Source organism: Myotis myotis, unplaced genomic scaffold (genome assembly GCF_014108235.1).
Source record: "Myotis myotis isolate mMyoMyo1 unplaced genomic scaffold, mMyoMyo1.p scaffold_m19_p_12, whole genome shotgun sequence".
Taxonomy (NCBI): Eukaryota; Metazoa; Chordata; class Mammalia; order Chiroptera; family Vespertilionidae; genus Myotis; species Myotis myotis.
In genome coordinates this window covers 29,731,592-29,756,232 of record NW_023416316.1, presented here as the reverse complement: position 1 = coordinate 29,756,232, position 24,641 = coordinate 29,731,592, and the positions used below count along the sequence as shown (strand labels likewise).

At 43.8% G+C, this 24,641-nt stretch overlaps 1 protein-coding gene across 4 annotated transcripts in view; it reads left to right on the top strand.

Annotated features, from left to right (window-relative positions):
* Nucleotides 1-12,132: 12,132 nt before the first annotated feature.
* Nucleotides 12,133-24,641, top strand: part of LOC118667408 (death-associated protein kinase 1) — a 158,133-nt gene continuing 145,624 nt past the window's right edge. The window contains exons 1-2 of one of the 4 annotated variants that reach the window (XM_036330626.1): nucleotides 12,133-12,259; nucleotides 13,361-13,530. In XM_036330626.1, the coding sequence (XP_036186519.1) occupies nucleotides 13,469-13,530 (62 nt within the window). In that variant the 5' untranslated portion in view covers nucleotides 12,133-12,259; nucleotides 13,361-13,468. Of the gene's footprint in view, nucleotides 12,537-12,893; nucleotides 13,040-13,360; nucleotides 13,531-24,641 lie in introns of those variants that run through there. The other 3 variants (XM_036330625.1, XM_036330628.1, XM_036330627.1) reach the window with 3 other exon arrangements.

Below are 24,641 nucleotides of genomic sequence, written 5' to 3'. Positions count from 1 at the left end.
CACACAGGGCCACTCTATCAACACAGGGAAGCTGCCAAAATGCGGAGACAAAGAAACAGGTCACAAATGGCAGAAATGGAGGAAAGCAAACGATTGGATATAGAGTTCAAGGCCACGGTTATAAGGTTTTTCAAGAATTTTATGGAAACCGCCGATAAATTTAATGAATCCCTCAATAAGTATAGGGAGACCATGGAGGACATGAAAAAGGACCAACTAGAAATTAAGCATACACTGACTGAAATAAAGAATAATTTACAGAGATCCAGCAGCAGAAAAGAGGATCCCAAGAATCAAGTCAAAGATTTGAAATACAAAGAAACAAAAAATACCCAACCGAAAAAGAAAAAAGAAAAGAGATTCCAAAAATATGAAGATAGTGTAAGGAACCTCTGGGACAACTTCAAGCGTACCAACATCAGAATTATAGGGGTACCAGAAGGAGAGAGAGGGCAAGATATTGAAAACCTTTTTGAAGAAATAATGACAGAAAACTTCCCCTACCTGGTGAAAGAAATGGACTTACAAGTCCAGGAAGCGCAGAGAACCCCAAACAAAAGGAATCCAAGGAGGACCACACCAAGACACATCATAATTAAAATGCCAAGAGCAAAAGATAAAGAGAGAATCTTAAAAGCAGCAAGAGAAAGACAGTCAGTTACCTACAAGGGAGTACCCATACGACTGTCAGCTGATTTCTCAACAGAAACCATGCAGGCCAGAAGAGACTGGCAAGAAATATTCAAAGTGATGAATAGCAAGAACCTGCAACCAAGATTACTTTATCCAGCAAAGCTATCATTCAGAATAGAAGGTCAGATAAAGAGCTTCACGGATAAGAAAACGCTAAAGGAGTTCATCACCACCAAACCAGCATTATATGAAATGCTGAAAGGTATTCTTTAAGAAGAGGAAGAAGAAAAAGGAACTCTTACCATTTGCCACAGCATGGATGGAACTTGAGAGCGGATAAACACCACAGGATCTCACTCATTTGTGGAATATAATGAACAACATAAGCTGATGAACAAGGACCGATCCAGAGACAGAGAGGCATTGATTGGACTGTCGGGACTTGGAGGGAAGGTAGGGGAGGGTGGGGGTAAGGGGGAAAGATCAACCAAAGGACTTATATGCAAGCATATAGGCCTAATCAATGGACATGGACAACGGGGGGGGGTGAGGGCATGAGCGGGGGTGGGGGGGGTGGGGGGTAGAGGGTAACGTGGGGACAAGGACACATATGTAATATCTTAATCAATAAAAAAATATATTAAAAAAAAAAAAGAATTTCAAAAGCACTCTTGATTCCACTCTGGATAAAATTCTGCAATTCGTTTGTTTTAAAACAGTTTATGTGTGATTTACTTGTTTTAAATGCCCAGTTGAATGATGGTTAGTACATTTTGCAATTCCTTTTAAAAATGATTGTCCCTGGTAAAAGCATGTATTGGGTTTTTCCCAGTCAGGTGAATCATTTTCAATTCAGGTATTTGGGCTGCTCCCGTTTCTAGGTGACGCATTTGTGCAGAACTTCCAGATCTTTCTAGTTGGAAGATTGAAAACCCTGGGTTTCCCTCATGACAGATTTTAACAAATATTTGATTGCCTCTGCATTGTAATCGGGATACTGAGAAATCAGCCTGACTAATCCTATTTAACACCACAAATCCCTCCAAGGGCAGGCCGTGATATGTTAAATATTTGCAATGCTGCTTATACGTCTGTCCTGTTGCAATCATATTTTAAAATGGTTTATTCCACTGTCAAAATACAATGCACTTAGTCATCATTAAGTACATTTTGCTCTGCTTTTTGGCAGATGTACAAGCTATGGGTGTTTGGAAAGATTGCCACAAAGCATAATTTAAAGGTGCTGGAAAGTTTGCACTTATGGACACCAGTGCATTCATGTGCTTAAACAGCTCACAGTACATATTAGAAGAAGCCAGCTGATGTAATTTAGCAGTACTGTGATCCACTTTGAAAACAGAACTGTTATGCTTTCAATTAACATATATTTTTAAAATATATTTTATTGATTTTTTACAGAGAAGAAGGGAGAGGGATACAGAGTTAGAAACATCGATGAGAGAGAAACATCGATTCAGCTGCCTCTTGCAGGCCCCCTACTGGGGATGTGCCCGCAACCCAGGTACACGCCCTTGACCGGATCGAACCTGGGACCATTCAGTCTGCAGGCCGATGCTCTATCCCCTGAGCCAAACCAGTTAGGGCCAATTAACATGTATTTAATCAAAATGAAAGAAGGAAAAGTAGGAGGGAGAGAGGGAGGGGGGAGGGAGGGAATGGAGGGAGGAGAGAGAGGGAGGGAAGGAAGGAAGGAAGGAAGGAAGGAAGGAAGGAAGGAAGGAAGGAAGGAAGGAAGGAAGGAAGGAAGAAGGAAGGGTATGGAGAAGGAAAGAAGGCAGGCAGGCAACCCTAGAAAAAAAACACTATCTGACAGTTTTAATTAAAAGCCATGTGTAGAACACTCAAATACAAGAAGCAAACTCTGTATTGAAAGATGAGATCATGGAACATAGAATAATGAAGGCTATACAAGGGAACACATTTATGGGGGTAAATTGCATAGAAGGAGCGAAAGGTCAAAGTAGTTTAGAAAAGAAAAACCAATGTAGACCATAAATATTAGGGAAATTTTCATGGAGGAAACAGGACATCAGGAAAGGTTAATACTTTTAACAGTAAGTTTCCAAATTTGGGACTACTCTGGTACATACAGGCATAATTTTGAGAGAGTGGCATAACCTATATTTATATCCACCTAAATTCACTTAGAAATAGCACATAAATAGAAGTGTGTCCATATGGTTTTATGCAGAACAATGGAGCTGAAAGACACAAAAAGTAGTTTGCCAGCACCTAGTGTTCCCAGCTGTTCTCATGGTCCTGGCAAAATGGGGTCCAATAACCTGGCTCACCAAATTCTGGACTTGGAACATCACCCATACATTAGAATATTAAAGGCCTGAGAAGTTGTACTGAAGCAAAACCATTTAGCTCTGCTTATTTTATTTTATTTTTAATATATTTTTATTGATTTTGGAGAGGGAGATACAGAAACAACAATGATGAGAGAGAATCATTGATCGACTGCCTCCTGTATGTCCCCTACCAGGGACGAGTCCGCAACCAAGACATGTGCCCTTGACCTGAATCAAACTTGGGACCCTTCAGTCCACAGGCTGACGCTCTATCCACTGAGCCAAACTGGCTAGGGCAGCTCTGCTTATTTTTAAATTCCCCAAGGTCATCTGACTATAGACCTCTCTTTCCCACAGAATACACATGTCAAGGAACTAAATTCCATGGAACACAGACAGGGAAATAGTAATCCACAAAACAAACAAACAAACAAAAACCAACAAGTAACCAGATTTTTAGAAATGGGCAACAGACCTTAACAGACACTTCACCAAAGAAGATACATAGACGGCAAATAAGCATATAAAAAGATGTCCACATCACATGTCATCAGGGAAATGCAAATTAAAACAACAACGAGGTGCCACTACACACCTATTTGAATGGCCAACACAGTGACAACACCAAATGCTGGTGAGGGAGTGGAGTAGAGGTATGCAGAAGAGGTGAGCAATGCATTTTCATTTATTAGGCCTTTTTCAGTAATCTTGGTCAGGAAGTACTTTCGTTGATTGTGGTTGCAGAGCTCCAATTGGAGAATGTCTTCTGGGAAACTTAAACAAGACATTTCAGAAAAAACAACAAGTAGATCTTTTATTTGAGAAGAATCTAAAGAAATACAAAATGTGCTTACTTCTAAATCATAAACTCCTTGGATCTATCTTATTCACCATTGTCCTTATCACTCAATAAATAATTAAATGAATGAGGAACATTAACCTATCAGATGTAAGTCTGGATTTCTATGGTAGCATAAACCCAGAATAGTGTTCTTTTTTCTTTTAATACATTTTTATTTATTTCAGAGATGAAGAGGGGGCAAGAGTGAGATAGAGAAAGAGAGAGAGAGATCAATGATGAGATAGAATCATTGATCGCTGCCTCCTGCAGGCCCCACACTGGGGATCAAGCCTGCAACTTGGGCATGTGCCCTGACTGAGAATTGAACCGTGACCTCCTGGTTCATAGGTCAACACTCAACCACTGAACCATGCCAGTTGGGCTATAGTATTCTTTTTAAATTAAATTTTTGGGGGTAGCATTGGTTAATAACAGGATATACTCTTTACATGTATAACATTTTAATTTGACATCTGTGTGCTCTATTGCCCGTTCCCTGCTCGAAGTTAGTTTCCTTCCATTATAATATACTAGTGACCCGGTGCACAGATTCATGCACATTGAAAGGAAATTAATTAGAAAGTGGCTGGCAGGGTGGGACTGGGTGAGATGGGCCAGACACACCCTAGAGCCAATCTCCTGCGGTCCCTCCCCTGTGTCTGCAGAGTGAGCAGGGTCCCTCCAGCAGGTAGGGTCCCTAAGCCTGGTCTCTGGGGATGGGGCCAAAACCAGCTCTCTGACATCTCCCGAGGGGTCCTGGAGTACGAGAGGGCACTCTGCAAAGTTGCTGTCATACAGGGTGTGGAACGCAAACACAAGTGTGCAGTAAACCAGATTTGGGGCCGACAGAGCCCCAGCAACAACATAACCCATGGCCAAAGGTGGAATCGCCCAGCCCTGCGAGGAATTGGGCTCCCTCATCTCTGGTTTTGGGGTGTGTCACCTGAGAAATGCCGCTGCAAAGTCCCTGCAGCTTGGCCACTCCTGCATTGAGGGTCTTCCCCCTGGTGGTCAGTGTGCATCATAACGACTGGTCAGGTGATCGAACACTTAGCATATTAACCTTTTATATATATAGATTAGAGCCCTTTACCCATTGCACCCTCTTTCCAGCCTCTTTCTCCTCTTGTAACCACCATTCTGTTATTAAACTTAATTTATTTTATTTTTCAGTTTTTGTCTCCTTTCAATATTATTTTGTATTGGTTTCAGGTATACAGCATAATATTTAGACAATCATATACTTTACAACCCAATATAGTGTTCTTGAGAGGTATTTCCTCAGAAATTCTTATCAACTCAGAATCTCTTAAAATTAAGAGAAAAATTCCAGAAAATGTTTAAGCAAGAAATAAAATTGCCAATTTTCTCATGTAATTTTTTAAAGAGTATATTGAATCTAGAAAAGCAAAAATATTGGACTTATGGAGTCTAGATAAGCAAAAATCACCAATTTTATAGGTGTGTAAATTTATGAGACTACAGCATTGAAAGGGTCAAAGATTATTGCTCTATTTGCAAATCTTCAAACTGACAAAACCTCCTGGAAGAATTTATGGAAAGTTTATCTTTTTTAAAAAGCAATATTTCTATACATCCTACCAAACTGCTATGAATAAAGCTGTAAATCACTTCACTGGCTTGAGTAATGGGACTTTGCAGTTCGCAAAACCATGCCAAGGCACCTACCTAAAGGCTTTCACTGATATTGAATTTTCTGTAAAACTTAATACCTATCTGCCCCTAAAAGATGAATTTTGATTCAACTGAAAATATTTTTACCATGGTTTTTGCTGAAAGAACACCAAATAGAAATCACTGGTATTAAGTCTGGATGGTTCTAAAGAAGTTCATTAGTCACCACAGAGAAAAAAAAGTTGGAAGCAACAGAAAATAACTTCATCACTCCATCAGCGTGGCTGTAAGTTCAGATGTTATCTGTAATTGTGATTTGTGCATCCAGTTCTAATGGATGAATAATGTTGAGTGCTTTTTTCTGGGTGATTTTTTCTGTCTCGCTTTAAGTTTGACAAAACAGAAACTCTTTTGAATGTTTCACTCTTCTCCTTCCCCATCATATCTATGTATCTCAAAGGGAAACAGAGTCTGGTAGCTAATGGCACTTCACATCCAATAGCGGGAAGCCCTGTGGGGAGGAAGGGTACAGGTTACATGAGTGCTAATTGGCATTACCAGCAAAATGAGTGACGTCTACACTGCCTAAAGGCAACTCTGTGTACCTTTAGTTAGGACCCCGGCTGATGTTCTGGGCCATGAGTTTTATAAGTGCTGTTCAGTGCTACCAATTCTTCGCTTCAGGTAGTGTCAGAACCTAAAAGAAATCGGGCCAGGCACTAAAAGAAATCAGACTAAAGGTAAAAGTAAACCTGTAACCCAAGATACTTACAATCTCCTCTGGCCTTTCAAATACTGGTCAGTGATTTGTATGTCTTTATGTACCCCCTGCTTATTTTTACGAAGGATTTAATGAGGGTTAGAGATACATTCAATACCACGAGGCCCAATAAGTGAAAACTGGAAAGAAACTGAGTCAGGGGGAAAGAGAGTTGGGCAAGGTCTATGCCATGGGGTCTTCAACTTGGCGTCACAATCAGCTAGTTCAGAGGGCCAGGCAGGTAATGTGAGCCCTAATCTTTACACCCATGAGCTACAAAACGCTGTGTTTTTGGAGCAATGGTGGTAAAAGAGGTCAGAGGGGTGCTTTAAATAACTCACAGCTCAGAAGAAGGTCTGTAATGTGCATTTGCTATTTTGTTTGTGAATATTACATTTTGCTGTAGAAAACAAGAAAAGAAAAGGGATGGATGAAACCCACAAGATGTGTTAAGCATAGATAAGGAAGTTAATTATCTACTAAGCTGAGAAGACAAGAAATATTCAAGACGTACTATGTATACAGGAGGCATATGAGGCACTCAATATTCATGAGGTTTTAATCCACCACCCTTTAGTGGTGCCCATTCTAGCCCCAAGAAATACAAGCAAACCATAGCTGCTCACAAGACTAATTGGCAATCTATAGCTATTGGCCAGGCATACTTTCCTCCGTATTTGCTTAGGTTAATATGCTTCTGTTCCCACGAGTTCTGCCCCCTAGTGCTCCTCTTTTCAGTCTTGTATCCTGTTCCTAGGTGACCTCATCTACCTCATGCTCGAGGGTACCCTGGTGTACACCACAATCACTCCTGTCTATCCTGTAGGTACCCATCTACACTTTGACATCATCTAGATGCCCTCAAATTTCAGATCTCCAAGACATTTTGTCTCCCCCAAACAGCTTGCCCATCTGTATTTCAGTCTACATGGCAGCAATATCTACCCAATCACTCAACTAAAACTTTGGATAGTGCCTGGTCTCTGTCCTTTTTCTTAAATACCAAGTCCTACAATTTTTACTTCCTTAAAGGATCTTATAGTTTTTCTCTACTCACCATCTCTGAGGATGTGCCAAATTAATCAACCCTGAGTATCAAAGAGTCTTCAGAGCAAAGACCCAAGTGTTGAGCATAATGGACAAGACTGTCAAGATCTAGCTTGGTTTACCTTTCCACTCTTATCCAAGACCTGAGTATGGTGGAAAAGGCCCATCCCCTCTCTGTTCTTACTTCTTGCCATTTCATTATGTGACCTGTTACTACTTATAGATGCCTGAATGAGCCACTATCTTTTTCACGTCTGTGGTTTTCGTCTCACTCTTTTCCTCTGATGCTCTCCAGATCTGCTAACCTTACCATCCCATCATCCACCATTTTTTCTGCTCTTACTCTTCTTTCATGTTTTTTACTGGGATGTCAGCTCCTCTAGGAAACTTTTTCTGAAACCCCAGGCTCACTCCTATGGTTACCCCCCATCCCTGGCCTTTATCTGAATTAAGTGTTATGACCTTTGTGTTTCCACAGCAGTCTGAGATTCCTCTCTTACGCTATCAAGCAGGGTCCCAGAGGAAAGAGATGGCATATTCCAAAGAGGATGATTCAAAGGAGGTGCAGGGGAACCATAAGGGATGGGAGAGGAACACAGGTTAGTAACAGTGGAGCTGGCACCAACTCTAAGTCCAAAGAGACAAGGAGAGAGAGTGGTTTAAAAAGCCTGGACAGAGAAAAACATGTGGAAAAAAATTACCTGGTGAGGCATGGTGACTTTTGCTTGATAGTAATTGAGGCAACCTAAAGAGAGAAAAGCAAGAGAATAACTATCCTGGCCTTATTTGCCTCCCTTCTACTGGACCTCATTCCAAAATTCCTCACTGGCCAAATGGACCAGAAGCCAGAGGACAAGGAAGTGAGTTTAAAAACTCTTACAGCTCAGCCTGCTGATTGTCAGGGTGAAGGGTAGATAGTAATCTAGAGAAGCAAATGGATTGTATCTGGCACAATCACACTTTAATGGAATTGTCTCTTTGTTCATTGGTCTTCCTCATTAGTTTGAGTTACTTGAAGACAGGGAATGTTTCTTTTATCTCTGCATCCTTAGCATCTAATATATACTAGATAATAAATGCTTATTGATTGATTCAGAGGACATGGTAAATGGACATCACTTGGAGGGCTGTACTTTCTGAGCTTGGCACATGCTTTCCGCATTATCTTGTTTTGTGCACTATCTTTTAGATTCTTCCAACAACTCTGAGGAATATCCAGGGAGAAATGGAGAACAGAGTGAGCTCTATAATTTTCATTATCTGGCAAAAAAAAAAATGAAAAAGAAAGAAAGGAAGGAAGGAAGGAAGGAAGGAAGGAAGGAAGGAAGGAAAACATTTGGTCAAGAGAGGCAAGTTCTCTTAGCACTCAACACTGAGAGGAACTGGAATCAGTCATAAGATTGCTTATACAAGAAGCACTCAGTTGCAAAATGGTCAATATCTTCAACAGCAAAACCATGGGTGCAGAAACTTTCTCATGGAGCCATTTAAAAGTATTAAACCTTACTAAAAGCCAAAGGCCTGTTATTAAAAAGTAACCCAAAGGTTAACTGAGTTAGTGTAATTCACTTTGGTTGATCTTAAAAGGCCTTACCCCCCAAAATAATTAAGCTTTAAACTTCTAGCCTAGCCAGTATGGCTTGGATTCTCCCTTCTCTTATCAGCCAATAGATGAAAAGGACCAACTGAGAAACTCAGATGCACCGAGAGACCATAGATCCACGGGAAGGCAAAACCTGAGTCCCTGAATAATACTACGTGGAGTGGAGCCCTCTCCCCAACCCCTCTAAACATCTGTGCTGAGAGCAAGAAATAAACCTTTAATGTGTCAAGCCTCTGATATTTGTTGGGCTTTACAGCAGTAGGTTTCTTCCCCTGACTTATAAGACATATAAAATAATATTCTAAATTTTATATTTGAGTCTGTTTTCAAAGCTATCACCATGATTATCATAATCTGTTGTCTATATCATCAGTTATTTTCATGAAAGTCCTTTCCAGCTTGAATCTCATAGTTTCAGGGCTATTGTATTGTCATCTGCCATGTGAGAGGTGTCCCTTAGAGCCCTTCTTGCTTGGAACATGATGAAAAATATAGTACTGACATTCTGTGTATTTTTCTAATGTACAGAGTCTTGTTTCGTGCATTATCTCTTTAGATTCTCCCAACAACTCTGAGGTATATGCAAGGGCCTATTATTGTCCCCATTTTTCAGGTGATAAAACTGATACTAAGAAGGTTAAGTATAAAGTGTGTGTGTGTGTGTGTGTGTGTGTGTGTGTGTGTTTGTGTGTGTGTGTAGAACCTAATTTACAGAGTTGTTTGAGGATTAAGTGAGAAAATAATTGTCAGCCTGGAACCTGGTACATGTTACAAGTTAAGTTTTCTTATTCTCTTTGTAATTTCCTTATCAGTTATCTATTGGTGTATAACAAACCACCCCAAAATAAGGACTTAAAATAGTAACAATAATTTATTCTGCTTACAGAACTTGGGCTGAAAAGACACAAATAGCTGGGGTGGGGGGTAGGGTTGGAACAGCTGGCTTCCTTCTCTCTGTCTGTGATCTCTCCACATGGCAGCCCCTGGGTAACCATGGCAGCTGACGACTTCCAGAGGGAGTGGAGAGAGCGAGAAAAGTGCAGGTTCAAGAGAGAGAAAAAGAGACAGACAGAGAGGCAGACAGGCAGAAGCTCTGACACCTTACGACCTAGACATCACTTCCATCATATTTTCTTAGAAGCAAGCCACTAGGGCCAACTCATATTCACAGGAAGGGGAAGTAGAATCTACTTCTTGACTGAGTTTTGGGGTATATTCTTCAACTACCACATTTTCCTCTCTAAAATGCTTGCCTAAATTAGCACAGACATGAAGCTCAGGAATAAGTGAAGTGACACACCAAGTGTCATTCAGCTGTTAAATGGTTCCACCAATATTAATCCAAGTTTGTGTTTCCCAAGTCCATGCTCTTTTTCATTACCCCAGAAAATCTCCTGTGATCAGCATGTCGAATAGAGAAGAGAAGACATGCCAGTGCCCAAATGGGGCCAATATTTTTCATTGCCTTGAAAAACACATTTATTTTGCAGGAAAAATGTTATCCATAAAACAGTCATCCATAAACACTTTCCAAGTTTCTCCCAAACATCTGTGTTTTAATTTTCCCTGTGACAGATGTATTCATTTGCATTTCCCCCAGATGAATCTCTTTTCTGTTATTTTTTTACTATTTCTCACCTCCCAAGATCCTTTTGTATTAATTCTCAAACCCCACCACTTGGGTTCATAGCACCTCCTAATGTAGACCTTTCCCTCGATTCTATCTCATGAAAATGTGCCCTTCCTGCGGGCCATTAAAATGTTCAATAAGAGACAGTGTGATCTAAGTTCTGAGGGGCATCACACTCCCCCACCCCACCCCCCAAGAGATCAAAATATCGAAGGTTGAAAATTTCTATTGAACCAAAGAGAGTTTAAGTTCTTCCATTTTAGAAAATCTGGGAATTTGAACAATGCTGTGGATCTGAAATCTCAAAGGTCTCACACATCAGGTTTTGTTATTCTAGGCAGGAAGGCAGATTTCCCTGTGGGGGCCTTTCTCTGGGGATCTCTAGCAGTTCCTATGGGGGAACCATCCTTTCTGTTCCCCACACCCAAAGGCTTAGTGGGAACATGGGGTAAGAAATACAGAGAACTAGCAGTGGGTTCTGTGTGTAGGCTACCTCAGCCCACAGAAATATAACACAAGCCACACTGGTCCATTTATATTTTCTAACTAGTGGCCCAGTGCACGGATTGGTGCACATTGAAAGGAAATTCATTAGAAGGTGGCTGGTGGAGCAGGACTGGGTGAGATGGGCTGGGCACGCCCTGGAGCCAACCTCCCATGGTCCCTCCTTGGCCAGCGTACCTGGGGCAGTGCCACAGCTCAAAGGGTGTCTATGGTCACTGCAGCTTGGCAGTAAACCAGATTCAGGGCTGACAGTGACCCAGCAACAACATAACCCATGACTGAGGGTGGAATTGCTGGGCTCTACAAGGAATTGGGCTCCCTCCTCTCTGATTCTGGGGTGCATCACCTGAGAACCACCGCTGCCAAGTCACCGCAGCTGGGCAGCTCCTGCATTGAGCGGCTGCCCCCAGGTGGTCAGTGCACATCATAGCGACCGCTGGTCGGATGGTCACTTAGCCTTTTATATACATATATAGCCGCATTTTAAAAAGTAAAAGGTGAAATTAATTTTGATAATATAGTTTATTTACCCCAATATATCCAAAGTACTATGATTTGAACATGTGGTTAATATAAAAGTATTTATGAGATATTTTTCATTCTTATTTCAGTACTGTCGTGGAATCCAATGTGTATTTCACACTTACTGCACACCTCATTTGGAACTAGCCACATTTCAACTCATCAACAGGCAGTACTGTATTGGACAGCACGCAGACACCCTTGGTTTCTGTTGCTTCATTGGGCCTCTGAGACCTCAACCCATTTTGCTGTGGTTGCATGCCTTTTACAGTTATGAGCTCAAAACACCTACATTGGAGAGGAACTCCATCTAATGCGGCCCACTTCCTCCTTGTCATTCTGTCCCATTATCCTGTTTTATGGTCTCAATAGCACTGATCTCTTCGAAAATAATCTTATTTGCTTGCATCTTCTCCACCAGAATGTAAGTTTCACGAGGACAGGACATTTTTTTAAATCTATTTTGGTCGCGGTGATTTTTCCCGTGGCGAGCACCATTCCTGGCACACCGCCGGCGATCGCTTTTGCGGGACGCAGGAATCGCATTTCTCTGGAGCCCAGCCGAAGGGGGCAGCAGAGCGGCGTGTCCCAGGTGGGGCGCCCACGTTGCGCGCGGCTGCGCCCGCTCTCCGCTCAGCGTGGGTGTGGAGTGGGTGGGTGTGTGCGGGGTGTGCGCGGTAGAGCGCGCCAGTGAGTCCGGAGCGGTGAGCCGAGGGGAGCAGCGCGCTGCTCACAATCCGCAGCGCCGGCCTGGCTAGGCAGCGTGGAGGTGGGTGGGCCGAGCCGCTAGCCCGCCCGCGGGGTCCCCATTGGTCGCTTGCCGGCCGCCCATCGCCCGGAAGCCGGCGAGGAGCCGAGGGGCTGCTCCCGAGCCGGAGCGGGAAAGCCCGACTGAGCAGACGCTGGGGCGGACGCACGGGATCCGCGTTCCCCACTCGCTCCCTCCCTGCGCTCTCGCCACCGCCCCGATCGTCTCCGGCGCTGGCGCCAGCGATCGGCCTCCCACCGCGCTCGGAGGGACCCGGGCGGCAGCTCCCGGGCGCCGGGTGAGTGGCCGTGAATGGCTCCCCGGCTGCTCCCGGGCCCCGCCGCCTGCTTTTGCTTTCGCGGCCGCAGCGCGGCGGGGTTTGCCGGGGCAGCGCCCCGGGCCACCGGGAAGGCCAAGGCGGGGAAACTTGGCTGCGGAGAGAAGGAGGCGCCCCCAGCCCTGCGGGCCGGGTGGGAACAGGTGGCGCGGGCCGGGCCGCGTGCTTTGTGTCGGGGCGCTCAGACCGGCAGCGGGCGGCCGCGCCTCCCTCGGCCGCTCCCTTCCCTCCACTGTTCCCCCGGGCGGTCGCACGCCGGGTCGGCTCGGTAACGGAGCGGGAATCACCAGGAATGAGCCTCTAGGGACTGCCTGGCTCCAGGGAGGAGAAGGGGTGGCGACCGTGGTGCGGGAGCCGAGAGGTGGCGCGGGGGCTCCGCCGCGGATGCCGGTTGGAGAGTGATGTTTCCAGCCGGGCGCGTTCTTCCCGGGCTAGCGCTTCATTCTTCCGCGGCATCCCTGGAGGTGGGGAGCTGGGTGGGCGTGTGTGCAGAAAAAGGGGAGGCGGGGAGGCCAGTCACTTCCGGAGCTGGTTCTTATCAGTACAGAGCACCCTGCTTTTGGGGACGCGGGTCTTGGGGTGCGGTTGTGCCCGGCCCCAAGCGCGCCGACGATGCGGGGCTGGGGGACGTCCCTGGCCCGGTTTTAACAAAGGGTGCTCCTCTCCACCTGGTGGGAGGGGCACCTCCGGAAAAGTGGTCGTTAGCAGCGGGTCTTAGCCCTGGGGAGGTTTTTTTGGGTTGTCATTTTATTAGTATTATTGCCTTTTTTTTTTTTTTTTTAAAGGACCGGAGACTGATGCCTGAGGGGCCCATGGAGGCGAAGGAGCGGTGGTGATGGTTTGGGGAGCGGAGCTGAAGTGCGCTGGGCTTTGGTGAGGCGTGACAGTTTATCATGACCGTGTTCAGGCAGGAAAACGTGGATGATTACTACGACACCGGCGAGGAACTTGGCAGGTACTGGGGGTGCCAGAGGCTACCCTACTGAGTTGTGGGGCTGCATAATGTTGTGGGCAGTGGGGCTGTGAACACATGCAGTTTGAATCAGGCGTCTCCCTCACCCTTCCAGGAGATGCGCAAATTATAGAGAAAAGAGTTACCCGCTGAGGGCCAGGGACCAGAAATAAACCACGTAGTCAAAGGGACTGGGGTGGAGAGGCAGTTTCAGTGTTAGGTTATGATGCAAAGTGTATTGATCAAGACCCCTGGACAAGAGCAGACAGAATTGTCTGCAGTGACTCTAATCAGCTTTTGCCCTCAAGACACAAGGAGGCAAATGCTAGGATATCATTGCAACAGGAGTCGGCTCTTGTGTGATTAAAACAGAGAATAAAAGTAACTAATAGACTTTTTAAATGTTCATTCTTGCCTTCCTTCTGAATTTTTGGAATAACATGCACAAGTATGGTGCCCTGTATGGAGACTTGCCAGATGTTGATGTTGGGTTTGGATCTTGAAAGGGACTCAAGCCAGGAATTTAATTACCCTGTTGGTGTTAGTGGTAGCTTTGGTTTCATTCCTAACGTTAAATTTTTTTAACAAATCAATGAGTGAGAGTGTAATATGGCCATCTGGATTCACAGCCCATTCCACTGCTGTGGGAGCTGTGATTCTGTGTGTCAAGTCCTTCAGTTTCCAAGCGAACAAAGAATGATTTCTTTGGGGGCATCTAAGGGCTGGTTTGGTTTTCCATTGACTGGCTATTTGACAGGGTGTGTTGAGCTCCCATCTTTCTGGAGCAGAAAACCGAGTTTTAACACCTAACTTAAAATTCAACACATGAAACTTGACTGCAGCGTATTTGTATTGTGCGTAAAGTAGGCAAAAGGATCTTTAAAACAAAAACATATGCATTGACTTACACTTGTATCAAAATATGTATTTTTCCATATACACCTGATGTCCTGATACCAGCTTCCTTTTGGTGAAAAGGAAATTTACAAACAGCCACACCTAGATTACCTAATGAGAATTGTGAAAGTTGAGCTTAACTGAAAAATGTTTTATGGGTTTAAATAATACTGCAGAACGCAGGCAATTTTTTAAAAGTTACTGTAACCGCATATTTCTGTATATGTTTAGGATTGGCTGAGAACATCACTGGCTTTGGAGTTGCTTACTATATATTGGAGATTTACTGACTGAGTAAGTCAGAAGGAAAGCTCTCAAAAGTCATGTTTCGTGGCTATGATTAAGATTTATGAGTATGTGGTTGAAATACTTGGTTTAACTAGAATTAAATCACTTTATCCCTGTGGTTTCCAGCAAGATGAGTGGCATATGGAGTTTTCCTTTGGAGGTAGGGGGAAAGGTGAAAAAAAATGTATTTGAATTCTGTTTGTGTAGTGTGGCCTGATTATCTAAATTCTCGTAGAGAGAGATGATTAAAATTAGGTGAGATGATTGCTTTATGGATTGAGTGTATTGACCTTATTTTCATTAAGATCTTTTGCTTAGAGTTATGTGTTATGAAAAAAAAAATGAGGCCTCCATGTGGCTGGTTCGGGGAGTCTGTAATCTTTATTTTGTGGGTGTGATGGCCAGCCCTCAGCCTCTGGGCTAGAGGGTGGTTTGCGGGTTTGTCACTAGCACTTCGCTTTGATTTTGGCTCTGTCTACATTTCTGTGTATAACTGTCTCCCCGCTGTGCAAGAATAATTGACAAGTTGTTTCTTGAATAATTTCATTTCTGTGACCTCTGTCTTTGAAAGAAGTGCTCTGAAAAACTGAGAGTTGGGGATTTTTAAAAAGAAAGAATATGTGCCCCTTCTAGCTGCTATAGCTTTTGGTTCTGCTTAAAAAATGGGTTAAATGTTTGGGTTGGTTTTTTGTTTTTTTTTTAAGTCCTCTGATTTTTATGTCCTATGATTTTTAAGTGGAAACAACCACTTCCTGAAAACAAGTCCTGACGTAAGACAGACCAGTAGGAAAGATGCTGCTTCATGTGTTTCTGAGAGAAGATTGGGAGTGGAGACAGGAGTTTTAGTGGCAGAAAATGGAAATGGGCAGGTATTTCACACAAAAGCAAGGTTGTTCTAAGCTAGTGATGGCGAACCTATGACACGCGTGTCAGAGTTGGCACGTGAACTCATTTTTTTGGTTGATTTTTCTTTGTTAAATGGCATTTAAATATATAAAATAAATATCAGAAATATAAGTCTTTGTTTTACTATGGTTGCAAATATCAAAAAATTTCTATATGTGACACGGCACCAGAGTTAAGTTAGGGTTTTTCAAAATGCTGACACGCCGAGCTCAAAAGGTTCGCCATCACTGTTCTAAGGAATGAGTTATACGCAGACCGACAGCCAGGATTTAAGACTTTACATACTATAGTATCGGTCATCTAAATACTAGTATTAGCTACTCACCTTATAAATGTACTGAGACAAGGTCCACGGCTAGAGGGGGGAAAATAGATTTTTAAACAAGTAGAATATTACTGTTGTCATTTTACTTTTAGGAAAACAAGAGAGTATGTATGTTGGAGGATGAGTAGGTGGGTGTGTCTGTGTGTCTGTGTCTGTCAGTCTGTCTATGTGTGTTAGTGTGTGTCTGTTTGTACTGCCCCAGGCTGCTATACCAAAGTTGGCTTTGAACACTAAAGAACTTGATAAAGTATGCTTATTGCAGTAGCGATACAGCTAATAGATCATTGGACAGATACCCTGATCCAAAATCAGCTCTGCCGCTTGCTAGCTTTATAACCTTGAACAGGTCACTTACCCTCTCTGACCCTGAGGATCTTCATCTAAAAAACAAGAGGCCTAGTGATTATCTCATGGCTGTTGTGAAAACCAAGTCATCTAACACATGTAAAAGCTTCTTATCCGCAGTAAAGAGTTAAACATATATAGATATCATCGCAGGACTGGCCGAGACACGGGGATGTTCCAGGCAGGCTGATAACTCGGCCTGCAACTCACTATTCTTTTAAATATCTGCTTACTCATTTGGGGAAGGGAGGCCCTCTGGGAAAGGGTCATGGGGAGACCCATTGCTGCCAGCCCTGGGCCTCTCCACTCTGATTCTAAATAATGCACCTCTCTCTGGCCTCGAACTTGCACACCTTCCGAGTGGAAACAAGTCCCTGCAGTGAAAGGACATCACCTTTAGAAGTCTGTTTGGTGACCTTCTGTATTGACTCCCCGGGGCCCCTTTGGGGTCTCACCCTGGGTCCCAGGAGGTAGTGGTCTCTGGGAGGAATTCTTATAAATGCAGATTTCTCCATCTGCTGTTATGCTTGGGTGGTTTTAATGCCCAGGTGCCTTCGATTCTCTTATCGATGGGCACTTGGGGCAGCTGCAGGCTGGCTTGTCCCACCATTGGGCTCTGGTTACACCCTTGGCTGTGGTACAGCCTAACCTGTGAGCTTTCTGGGCACCTCTCCGAACATTGCTACCCTGAGGGCCTGGCCTTCTTCTCTCTTCTGCTGTCTGACCTTACATGATATGAAGACCTAGGTCCCATGCCCTGAATAAATGACCCTATGATGCTTTCTCCTTTTTAGGAGCCCAGTGACTCGCTGTCTGAAATACCCCATTGGTCCATCGTGACCCTAGACTTCCCTGTGCCATGCCCCTCCTTGCTCTGTGTTATTATCATCCTTGTAGCCAGCTTGACAGTTCTTCCAGGTGGTCTTTTCTCCCCAGGGCGTGCATAATACCGGGCAAAGTTTGATTGATGCCTGAACGAGTAAAGCAGGTTGGCAGGTGCAATATTGAGACCAGAATGGGAATTTAAGATGTAAATGGTGATGCAGATGCTGATGCTGATAGAGAGGCAATGTGCAGTGTGGTTCAGCCACGGCATACTCATATGCGGGATGTTGTGAGAATTAGAGACCGTGGCTACAAACATCTGACACATAGTCACTGCCTACGATATTATTTTTAATAACCTGCTTCTCCTGTCACAGCGTTTACCACATTGCATAGCCATTACTTAGTTGATCATCTGCTTTTCCCACAGGTTATCACAGAGTTGTGACCTTGGACTTACATGTCATTTTATCTCTAATACCTAATTAGATGTGTGACACCAGGTGCTCAATAAATGCTGATTAAATGAATGGATTAACATATGTAAAGCATGCACACATATACACAGATGTGTGTGTGTGGATGCACACACATATATGGTCCTCAATAAATGATATCTCTGGTGGAGATGAACTTAAGACATGAAAGGCTGCAGCTCATAAGAATAAAAGTTTCTTTTGCTTTTGCGTTCTCTGTGACTGAACACTAATGTGCACAGCAGCCAAAATTTCCAGCCACAAGATCAGTTTAAGCAAAGCAAGGTGGAGCATTAAATATTTTATGTTGGTTTGGGAGGGTTGCTAGAAAGTAATAATTCTCATTTAAAGCATCCTCGTTTTGGCGTAAAATCCATGGGCATTGTAATTGGCAAAATAAAATCCATGGGCAAGGAATGGTAAGAACCCCTGACAGTCCGAGCACATCTTTCAGTTGGCTTACTGCGGGCTGCGGGAGGAGTCCTGGGAATTCTGGCATTCGTGTGTGGATGGAAGGAGGAGAAAAACGTCCGTGTGGGAAACGCGGGCTCACGAGGCTGACCAGTGAGAGCGTCCTGGAGGACTGTGCCGAGTGTGGTTTTTCTCTTTCCTTTCTGCTCCCGCGGGCCCTCAGATGTTTCCTCTGATCAGAAGGGCTGCAAAGTTTTAGAGAGATAAAGTTCAAGTGTATGTATTAGAGGTAACCGTTGGTGATTATTAAATTCTCTGCATTTTAGGAAGGTCTGATAAGGGTCTTCGAGGATGTGAAGGGAGGGCATGATGATGGTAGTGGGTGACGGTTTGGCTGAATGCTTACTTACTTGCTAGCACTGGGAATGTATCTCTGGGCCACCCGAGCATCATCGTTTAGGTTCCATGAGGCCAGGAAGCTAGCGGGGCTCAAGGTTCTTACTGATGGAGAAACCAAGGAGCACTGAGGCTGCCTTCTTTTTTGTTGTTGTTATTTACTTTGAGGCTGACTTCTTGGTCCCTCTATGTCCATTTATCCTCAGCTTTTGTCTTCTCCAGCCACTTAGGAACCGAAAGGCCGCATAGCATTGTCACACCCTCTCAAGCTGGGAAAAACACAAAAGCTTACGCGATGGATGCTCAGATGGATTTCAGTAATTACATACAGGGGTCATATCGAGAGGTGACATTGTCAGACATGCCCTCTTGTTTCCAGCCAAGTTGTAAGTCCTCGAAGGCAGAAGCCATTTCCTTCCAGATGGGATGAGGGGAAGGAAGTCGTCTGGGGGGCGAGGCACGAACCTGTGCTGCTGGATTCCTTTGGAGATGGTGTGGCCTGAGCCACTTGAGTGACAAGATTAAGGTTACTTTGTCTACCCGGCTTTCCTGCTGGGAAATGTATCATGAACGTTCACCCTCAATTCTAGCCAACTGCTGTCTGTGTGCCTAACCTACCCAGGCATGTTGATCTCACTGACGACACACCAGGAAGTCTCTCCTTCATAGTAGAAACTTATTTCTAATTAGGAGATACAGAAAGCCTCCTATTGGTAGGAAGGGAGGCGCCTCGTTTCTGTTGGTGAGAGCCCCACAGACACCCTTAGTCATCCAGACCTGGAAGAAGCTGGAGTGATCAGCTCCCTTCTCATTTCGTCCAGTCAGTGCTTAGGGCAAGTGTCTTTCTCAAGGCAGCTGGTTAGTAAATAGCAAGAGATGGACCCAGAACCCCAGGCAGGCCCAGTTGCATTTTGTTCTCTGCACTACTTACTTTTGGCAATCTTTTTTTTTGGGGGGGGGGGGGGGTGGGAAGGGGCAGATAAAATTGCTCTTTTAAAAGAGGTGGTTTGGGCAGCCACCTCAGGACAATCCATTTTAACATCCATATTGGAGAGGATGGTTAGAAATAATTGGCACCATTTCATTTCTACCCCAGCCAGAACCTGACCCTTTGACCTCAGAACTCACGTGGGCACTTACTTTACTACACACGGGACCTTCTTTCTTTTTCCAAATGGCTTGTGCCCAAGTAATGAATGGTGTTAGTGTGTGGCATGGTTTTACCCAAGCCCCAGAGTTAATGGGTTAGCTTTTTAGAAACTTCACAGAACATTCTTATTATTATTTAACCTTTAAGTAATGTAATGCGTAAGAGTCCTGGCCCCGCCCATCTGGCCACCCCCTAAATGACAGTTTCTCATTTCATTAAGTGGCACTAGTCTGTCTGGTTTAGGGCGGGTGTGTGATTGTTTGAAACTATGTGAAAGGTAATGCTTAATTGTTTTGCTCTGATTTGTTGTGGTAAATTATGAAAACAGAATGCATCGTCTCTCAGCCTTGAAGGAGATGATATAGACGTATAATTATTTATAATAAATCCAGTGTATCAGTTTGTCAACATTCTAAATGAATTCCTTTAAATGTTCAGTTAGGAGGTTGTGGGGGCAGAGTTGACATTTGTTTTTTTCTATATCTAACAAAAATGGGTTTAAAATAGCTTTGTCTAACAAGTAAATTTTTCTCAGGTAAAACAAAAGGTGTGGTTGTACCCCAATTCTAGGTTTAATGTGCTGGGAGGGTTTTTACAACAACAAAGTCTAAAACCTAAAATAGTTTGTGTCTGATTTTCAACCCTGGTCCCAAACAAAACAAAACAGTCATGTGCTGGTAACTAATCTCTGGTGATAGCTGACAAGTGTGATCCTGTTTGTCACTTCTGTCTCTTTAGGTGACGCTGAGAGCTAGTGTGGCTTACAGATCACACTGTGGTCATTGAAGTATAATGTTGCTTACCTCTGAGAAATGACTGTGGGGTTTGCCCCGTATGTTCTATTTGTCCACATTTCTGTTGCGAGCTTGAAAAATTTTATTCAATAACCTAATGTATATTCAGTAACATCAGGAAGAGGAGGGGAGAGGGAGATATTTTTTCCCTTTATAAATACATTCAACTTTGGATGTAAAACAATGTTTGAACAAATGAGTACTGTAAACTGCTGATCTCTGGTGTTTGAAAATTTTATATTGGTGATGCTTATAGTCATAGGCCTGGTGGTTTTTGGCTGAGAAATTTGGCTCTGAGTATGGGCTCTTGGGACACATTTTTATTTTTCCTTCCAAACTGTCTGATTATTCTTATTTAGATATAATGTGATGAATGGGGCTGGCTTTAAATACTTCAAGTACAATTGATGTAAGTTTTTCCCTTCAAGGAATGAGCTGATTTCCATTTCCCCCCATTGCTGAATAGTTCTTTCTGCAGTTCATTGTTAGAAAATGGTACCTTTGAAACGATGCAAACTTTTCCTTTTTAACTTAAAAAGAGTATCAGGATTTTTAAACCTTTACTTTAATCTTCCAGCTCTTGTTCCTGGTCCCCCACGGAAGAATTTTCTAGCTGAAAAAGCAATGTAGGGGAATATTCAATCCCCTCCCCCCCTTTTTTTGGTCCTATCATAAAAAAAGCTTAGATTTTCCTCTGAGTTTCTTATGTGTGTGTCTGTCTAGCAACTCATACGTCTGTCTATGACCAGGCTGTATATGCAGGAGGGTAGCTATGACTCGGGTGACGCAGGTAAAAGTGACAGAGGGATCCAGGGGACAAAGAGGGAGGGGCTTGGGAGCGAAGAGGTCAGTCGTTGATGCTGGTTCAGTTCTGATGTTTCCATTCTCCCCTGAAAAGTTCTAAATCTGTGTAGAGCTCAGTATTTTTTTCTTTTTTCATCTGTGGTTTACGAGTAGGCAGCGGAAATGTGTATCTCTGAGATAGTGATGGAAGGCTGCAACCTTTTGAGCGTAATATTTAATAGGCTGGGAGCTACAAGCTGCTTCCCTTTACAAAAACAAAGTGATGGCACTGGAGGTGTATGGCTACTGTAGAGAATAGACCTAATAGCTAACTGCTGACGTTTGAGACACTGAATTGCACATCATACTCAGGGGAAATGTCTGTCAGATAGCTCTAGGACAGGGGTGGGCAGCCCCTGGCACACATGCCGAACATGGCACGCCAGTAACTTTTGCTGGCACGCGAAACCCTCTCTTATAATCTTCCATTTACAGTTTTTTTTTCTTAATATCGACTTTTTTATTTTTCAGATAAATTCAGTGTAGGTGCATCTTAGATAAATAAATAATTTTACATAACAAGTTATCTTAAAGACCGTAGACATGGATTGACAAGAGAGGGGAAGAGCAATTTCTATGCCTCTGCCTTAACTCTCCCTGCCTTCCTAGATCCAACCAGTGTTTTGGTTTCATCCACATACGCTTGTGAATCTTTGCTCTCAGTGATGAATTTTGTTAAGTCTCGTAATAGGAGTAGCCTGACGGATGAAAGTAGTAGCTCGTGCATATCTCTGAAGGTCACGAAATATAAACCTGATGTAAAATCTCTGTCATCAGTGATGCAGCAGCAAAAGTCCCACTGATAATATCAAACAGAGTCATAAAGTTTTCTGTCGGACTATCAGTGTACATGTATACATTAAAAAATAAATGTATTTTTCATCATCATATACTGTGTTTTTGTCGCTCAAATGAATTTTATTATTTCTTCAAGGTTCTTCACATACGTACACCTTAAGAGATATCAAGCAGGTGTAACATGTTCTCAAAAAATTAGGGTTGGCACGCGGAAGAATTTTGAGTCAGAGATTTTGCTGGTTTTGGCACGCACTCACAAAAAGGTTGCCCACCCCTGCTCTAGGAGGTCATTTGCTATCCATATAATTGAAAGCAGAACCTGCCAGGAGATTCCTCTGCACACCTGGCATGTGAATATAGGGAGTTGTCTTTCTAAATGTTGTCTTTGCCACTCAGGGTGTCCAGGATCAGCATGTAAACTGCTGTTAGTGGAGCCGAAACTGTCACCGAGTTTATCTTCAGCAGCTCCTCTGGCTTCAGATAATCACGGGGTTGCTTCCTTCCCCACCACAGCCTGGAGTAGCCCCTCTCCTGCCTGGTTACCCACTCCACTGACCAGTAGTGCATTGGCGCCCACGTGCTCGGGGACCAGGCCTGGCCCACGTAGGCATTGCTGCTCTCTGTTCTCCCTGACGTCACTTTTTCCACATTGTGCAATGGGAATGAAGTGGAATCCTCGCCTGTCATACCATTTGCTGGTGACATTTCTTTGCACCGTAATTCAAACGAGCTTCAGGATAGATGGGAGATATTGCAGACTTTCCATTTAGAGCTGATAAGGGTTTGGTCCAAGCACCATCATATATGCAACCCCCTCCCACCCCCACATCACGTAGAACTGTAGGCAGATGACCTAATTGTTTGGGAGAGGAAATGGATTAGAACAAGTAGAATCTTTTCCGGGACAAAGTGTTATCAGTCTGTGTTTTCCTCCCTCCCCACCCCTCCTTTGGCACAGAAAGAGAGGAATGCTGGCCAACAGAGCCACGGCCAGGCGAGGTGAGCCTGGTGGCGGTGTGGAAGTCCCTCGGCTTTGCGAGATGTGATTTGGACACTGACTGGGTATATGCGGTTTTATGTATATGACTAATTAATGTGGACCAACATTTGCAGGCCTCAGCTTCGGAAGCAATATTCTCTTTAATGCAGATCATTTAAAAAATTATCTATGTTAGAGAGAAGTTATAACCTGGAGAAATAAGCAAACGCGAAGTGACCTGGCCAATTTCAGCCTGCAGCCTTCTCCCCAGCATGTTCATCGGGGAGGCTCTATTCCTTAGTTCCCGCAACCCTTAGCAGTTTGGATGAAATAGCTGGCCACTTTGTCGTGTTTTACAGTCAGTTATGCATGTGATTCTTGCTCTCTCTATGGATTGCAAGTTTTGTGCAAGTAGAGAACATGGCTTTTTGTGTCTCTTGTGTTGGGTGGGAGTAATCGAAGCGCACAGTAGGCCTTGGTTTTTTTTTGCCCAATGAAGATACATATCCAGAAATGAGTATGGTTCAGAGCTTTGAGCCCAAATCCCTGACTCCACAATGTACTTACTGTTACTTTGGGAAAGTCACCAGACTTTGTGAAACTCACTTTTCTCATCTGCAAAATGGGAATAATGATTATACTAACCTCAAGGTTGTTGTGAGGGTGTGTGTGATGTGTGTAGAGTGCTTGACCTGACACCGGGCACACAATAAGTGCTCAAGGAGTGGTGGTTGTTTAACAAGACAGAGAGAATGAGTGAGAGCAAGAAGGAGAAATGCTATAACATGCGTCTGAGTCTCTGTGACCAGGATCCTGCCTCTTCTCCGTCTGTCCCTCATTTCTCTGCCCAGGCTCTGGCCTGGACACCCAGGGGGGCTGGGTGGAGGTGAGGGCTCTTTTCTCCGCAGTTCCATCCTTCCTCTTTCTCTTCTCCCTCTCTCCCCATCTTGGGCTCAACCTGCAGGTTGGGCTCATTCTGCCAAATTTGGCCTTGTTTATCCTATCTGCCCTTCAAGAAGTCCTAACCCCATTCTGGCATAAACCCAGGACCAGGACTGATTTTATGTGCTGGATAGATGATTCTTAAGAGTTCCTGAGAAACAAATGAGCTAGGATTGAGCTGTGCATTCAAAGACTGCTAGAGACAGGGTTTAAGGAGATGCCATTTTCAAAGCCCACCTGGTCACCATGGGGAGAGGGCAGAAGTCTTATGCTAAAGAGTTTCTATTAAGATGGAAAGAGCTGCATTCAGGGAAGCCCGCGCAAGTAAAAGCTGCCTGACAAGACAGCCGGGAGTTGGCTGCTCAGTGAGAGAGCTGCTCACACATGTGGGCGGGATGGTCTCCTGATGCTACTGAGAACCTGAGCTTTGTCAGCATGCAAATTTATGTGTTTAATATGCTGTACTTTAAGTTCTGAAAAGTCTATTTTGTTTTTCTAGCTGATTTTTAAATTAAAAACCATTTTAGGCAGCCAAAAAAGACCCTAGGAATTTGATCAGAAAAACAAATCGTTGATTTCCGTAACCGATCTTTATGGAGAAAGGAGCTGAAACGCGTGTGTGGGCCCCTGAGTGCCTGACCAAGATGAGCTTGCTGCAGAACGCATGACATACAGCGGGTGTGAGCCTCCATTCATTTCTGACACATGCTGATTTAAGATGTGAAAATGAGTGTTTGGC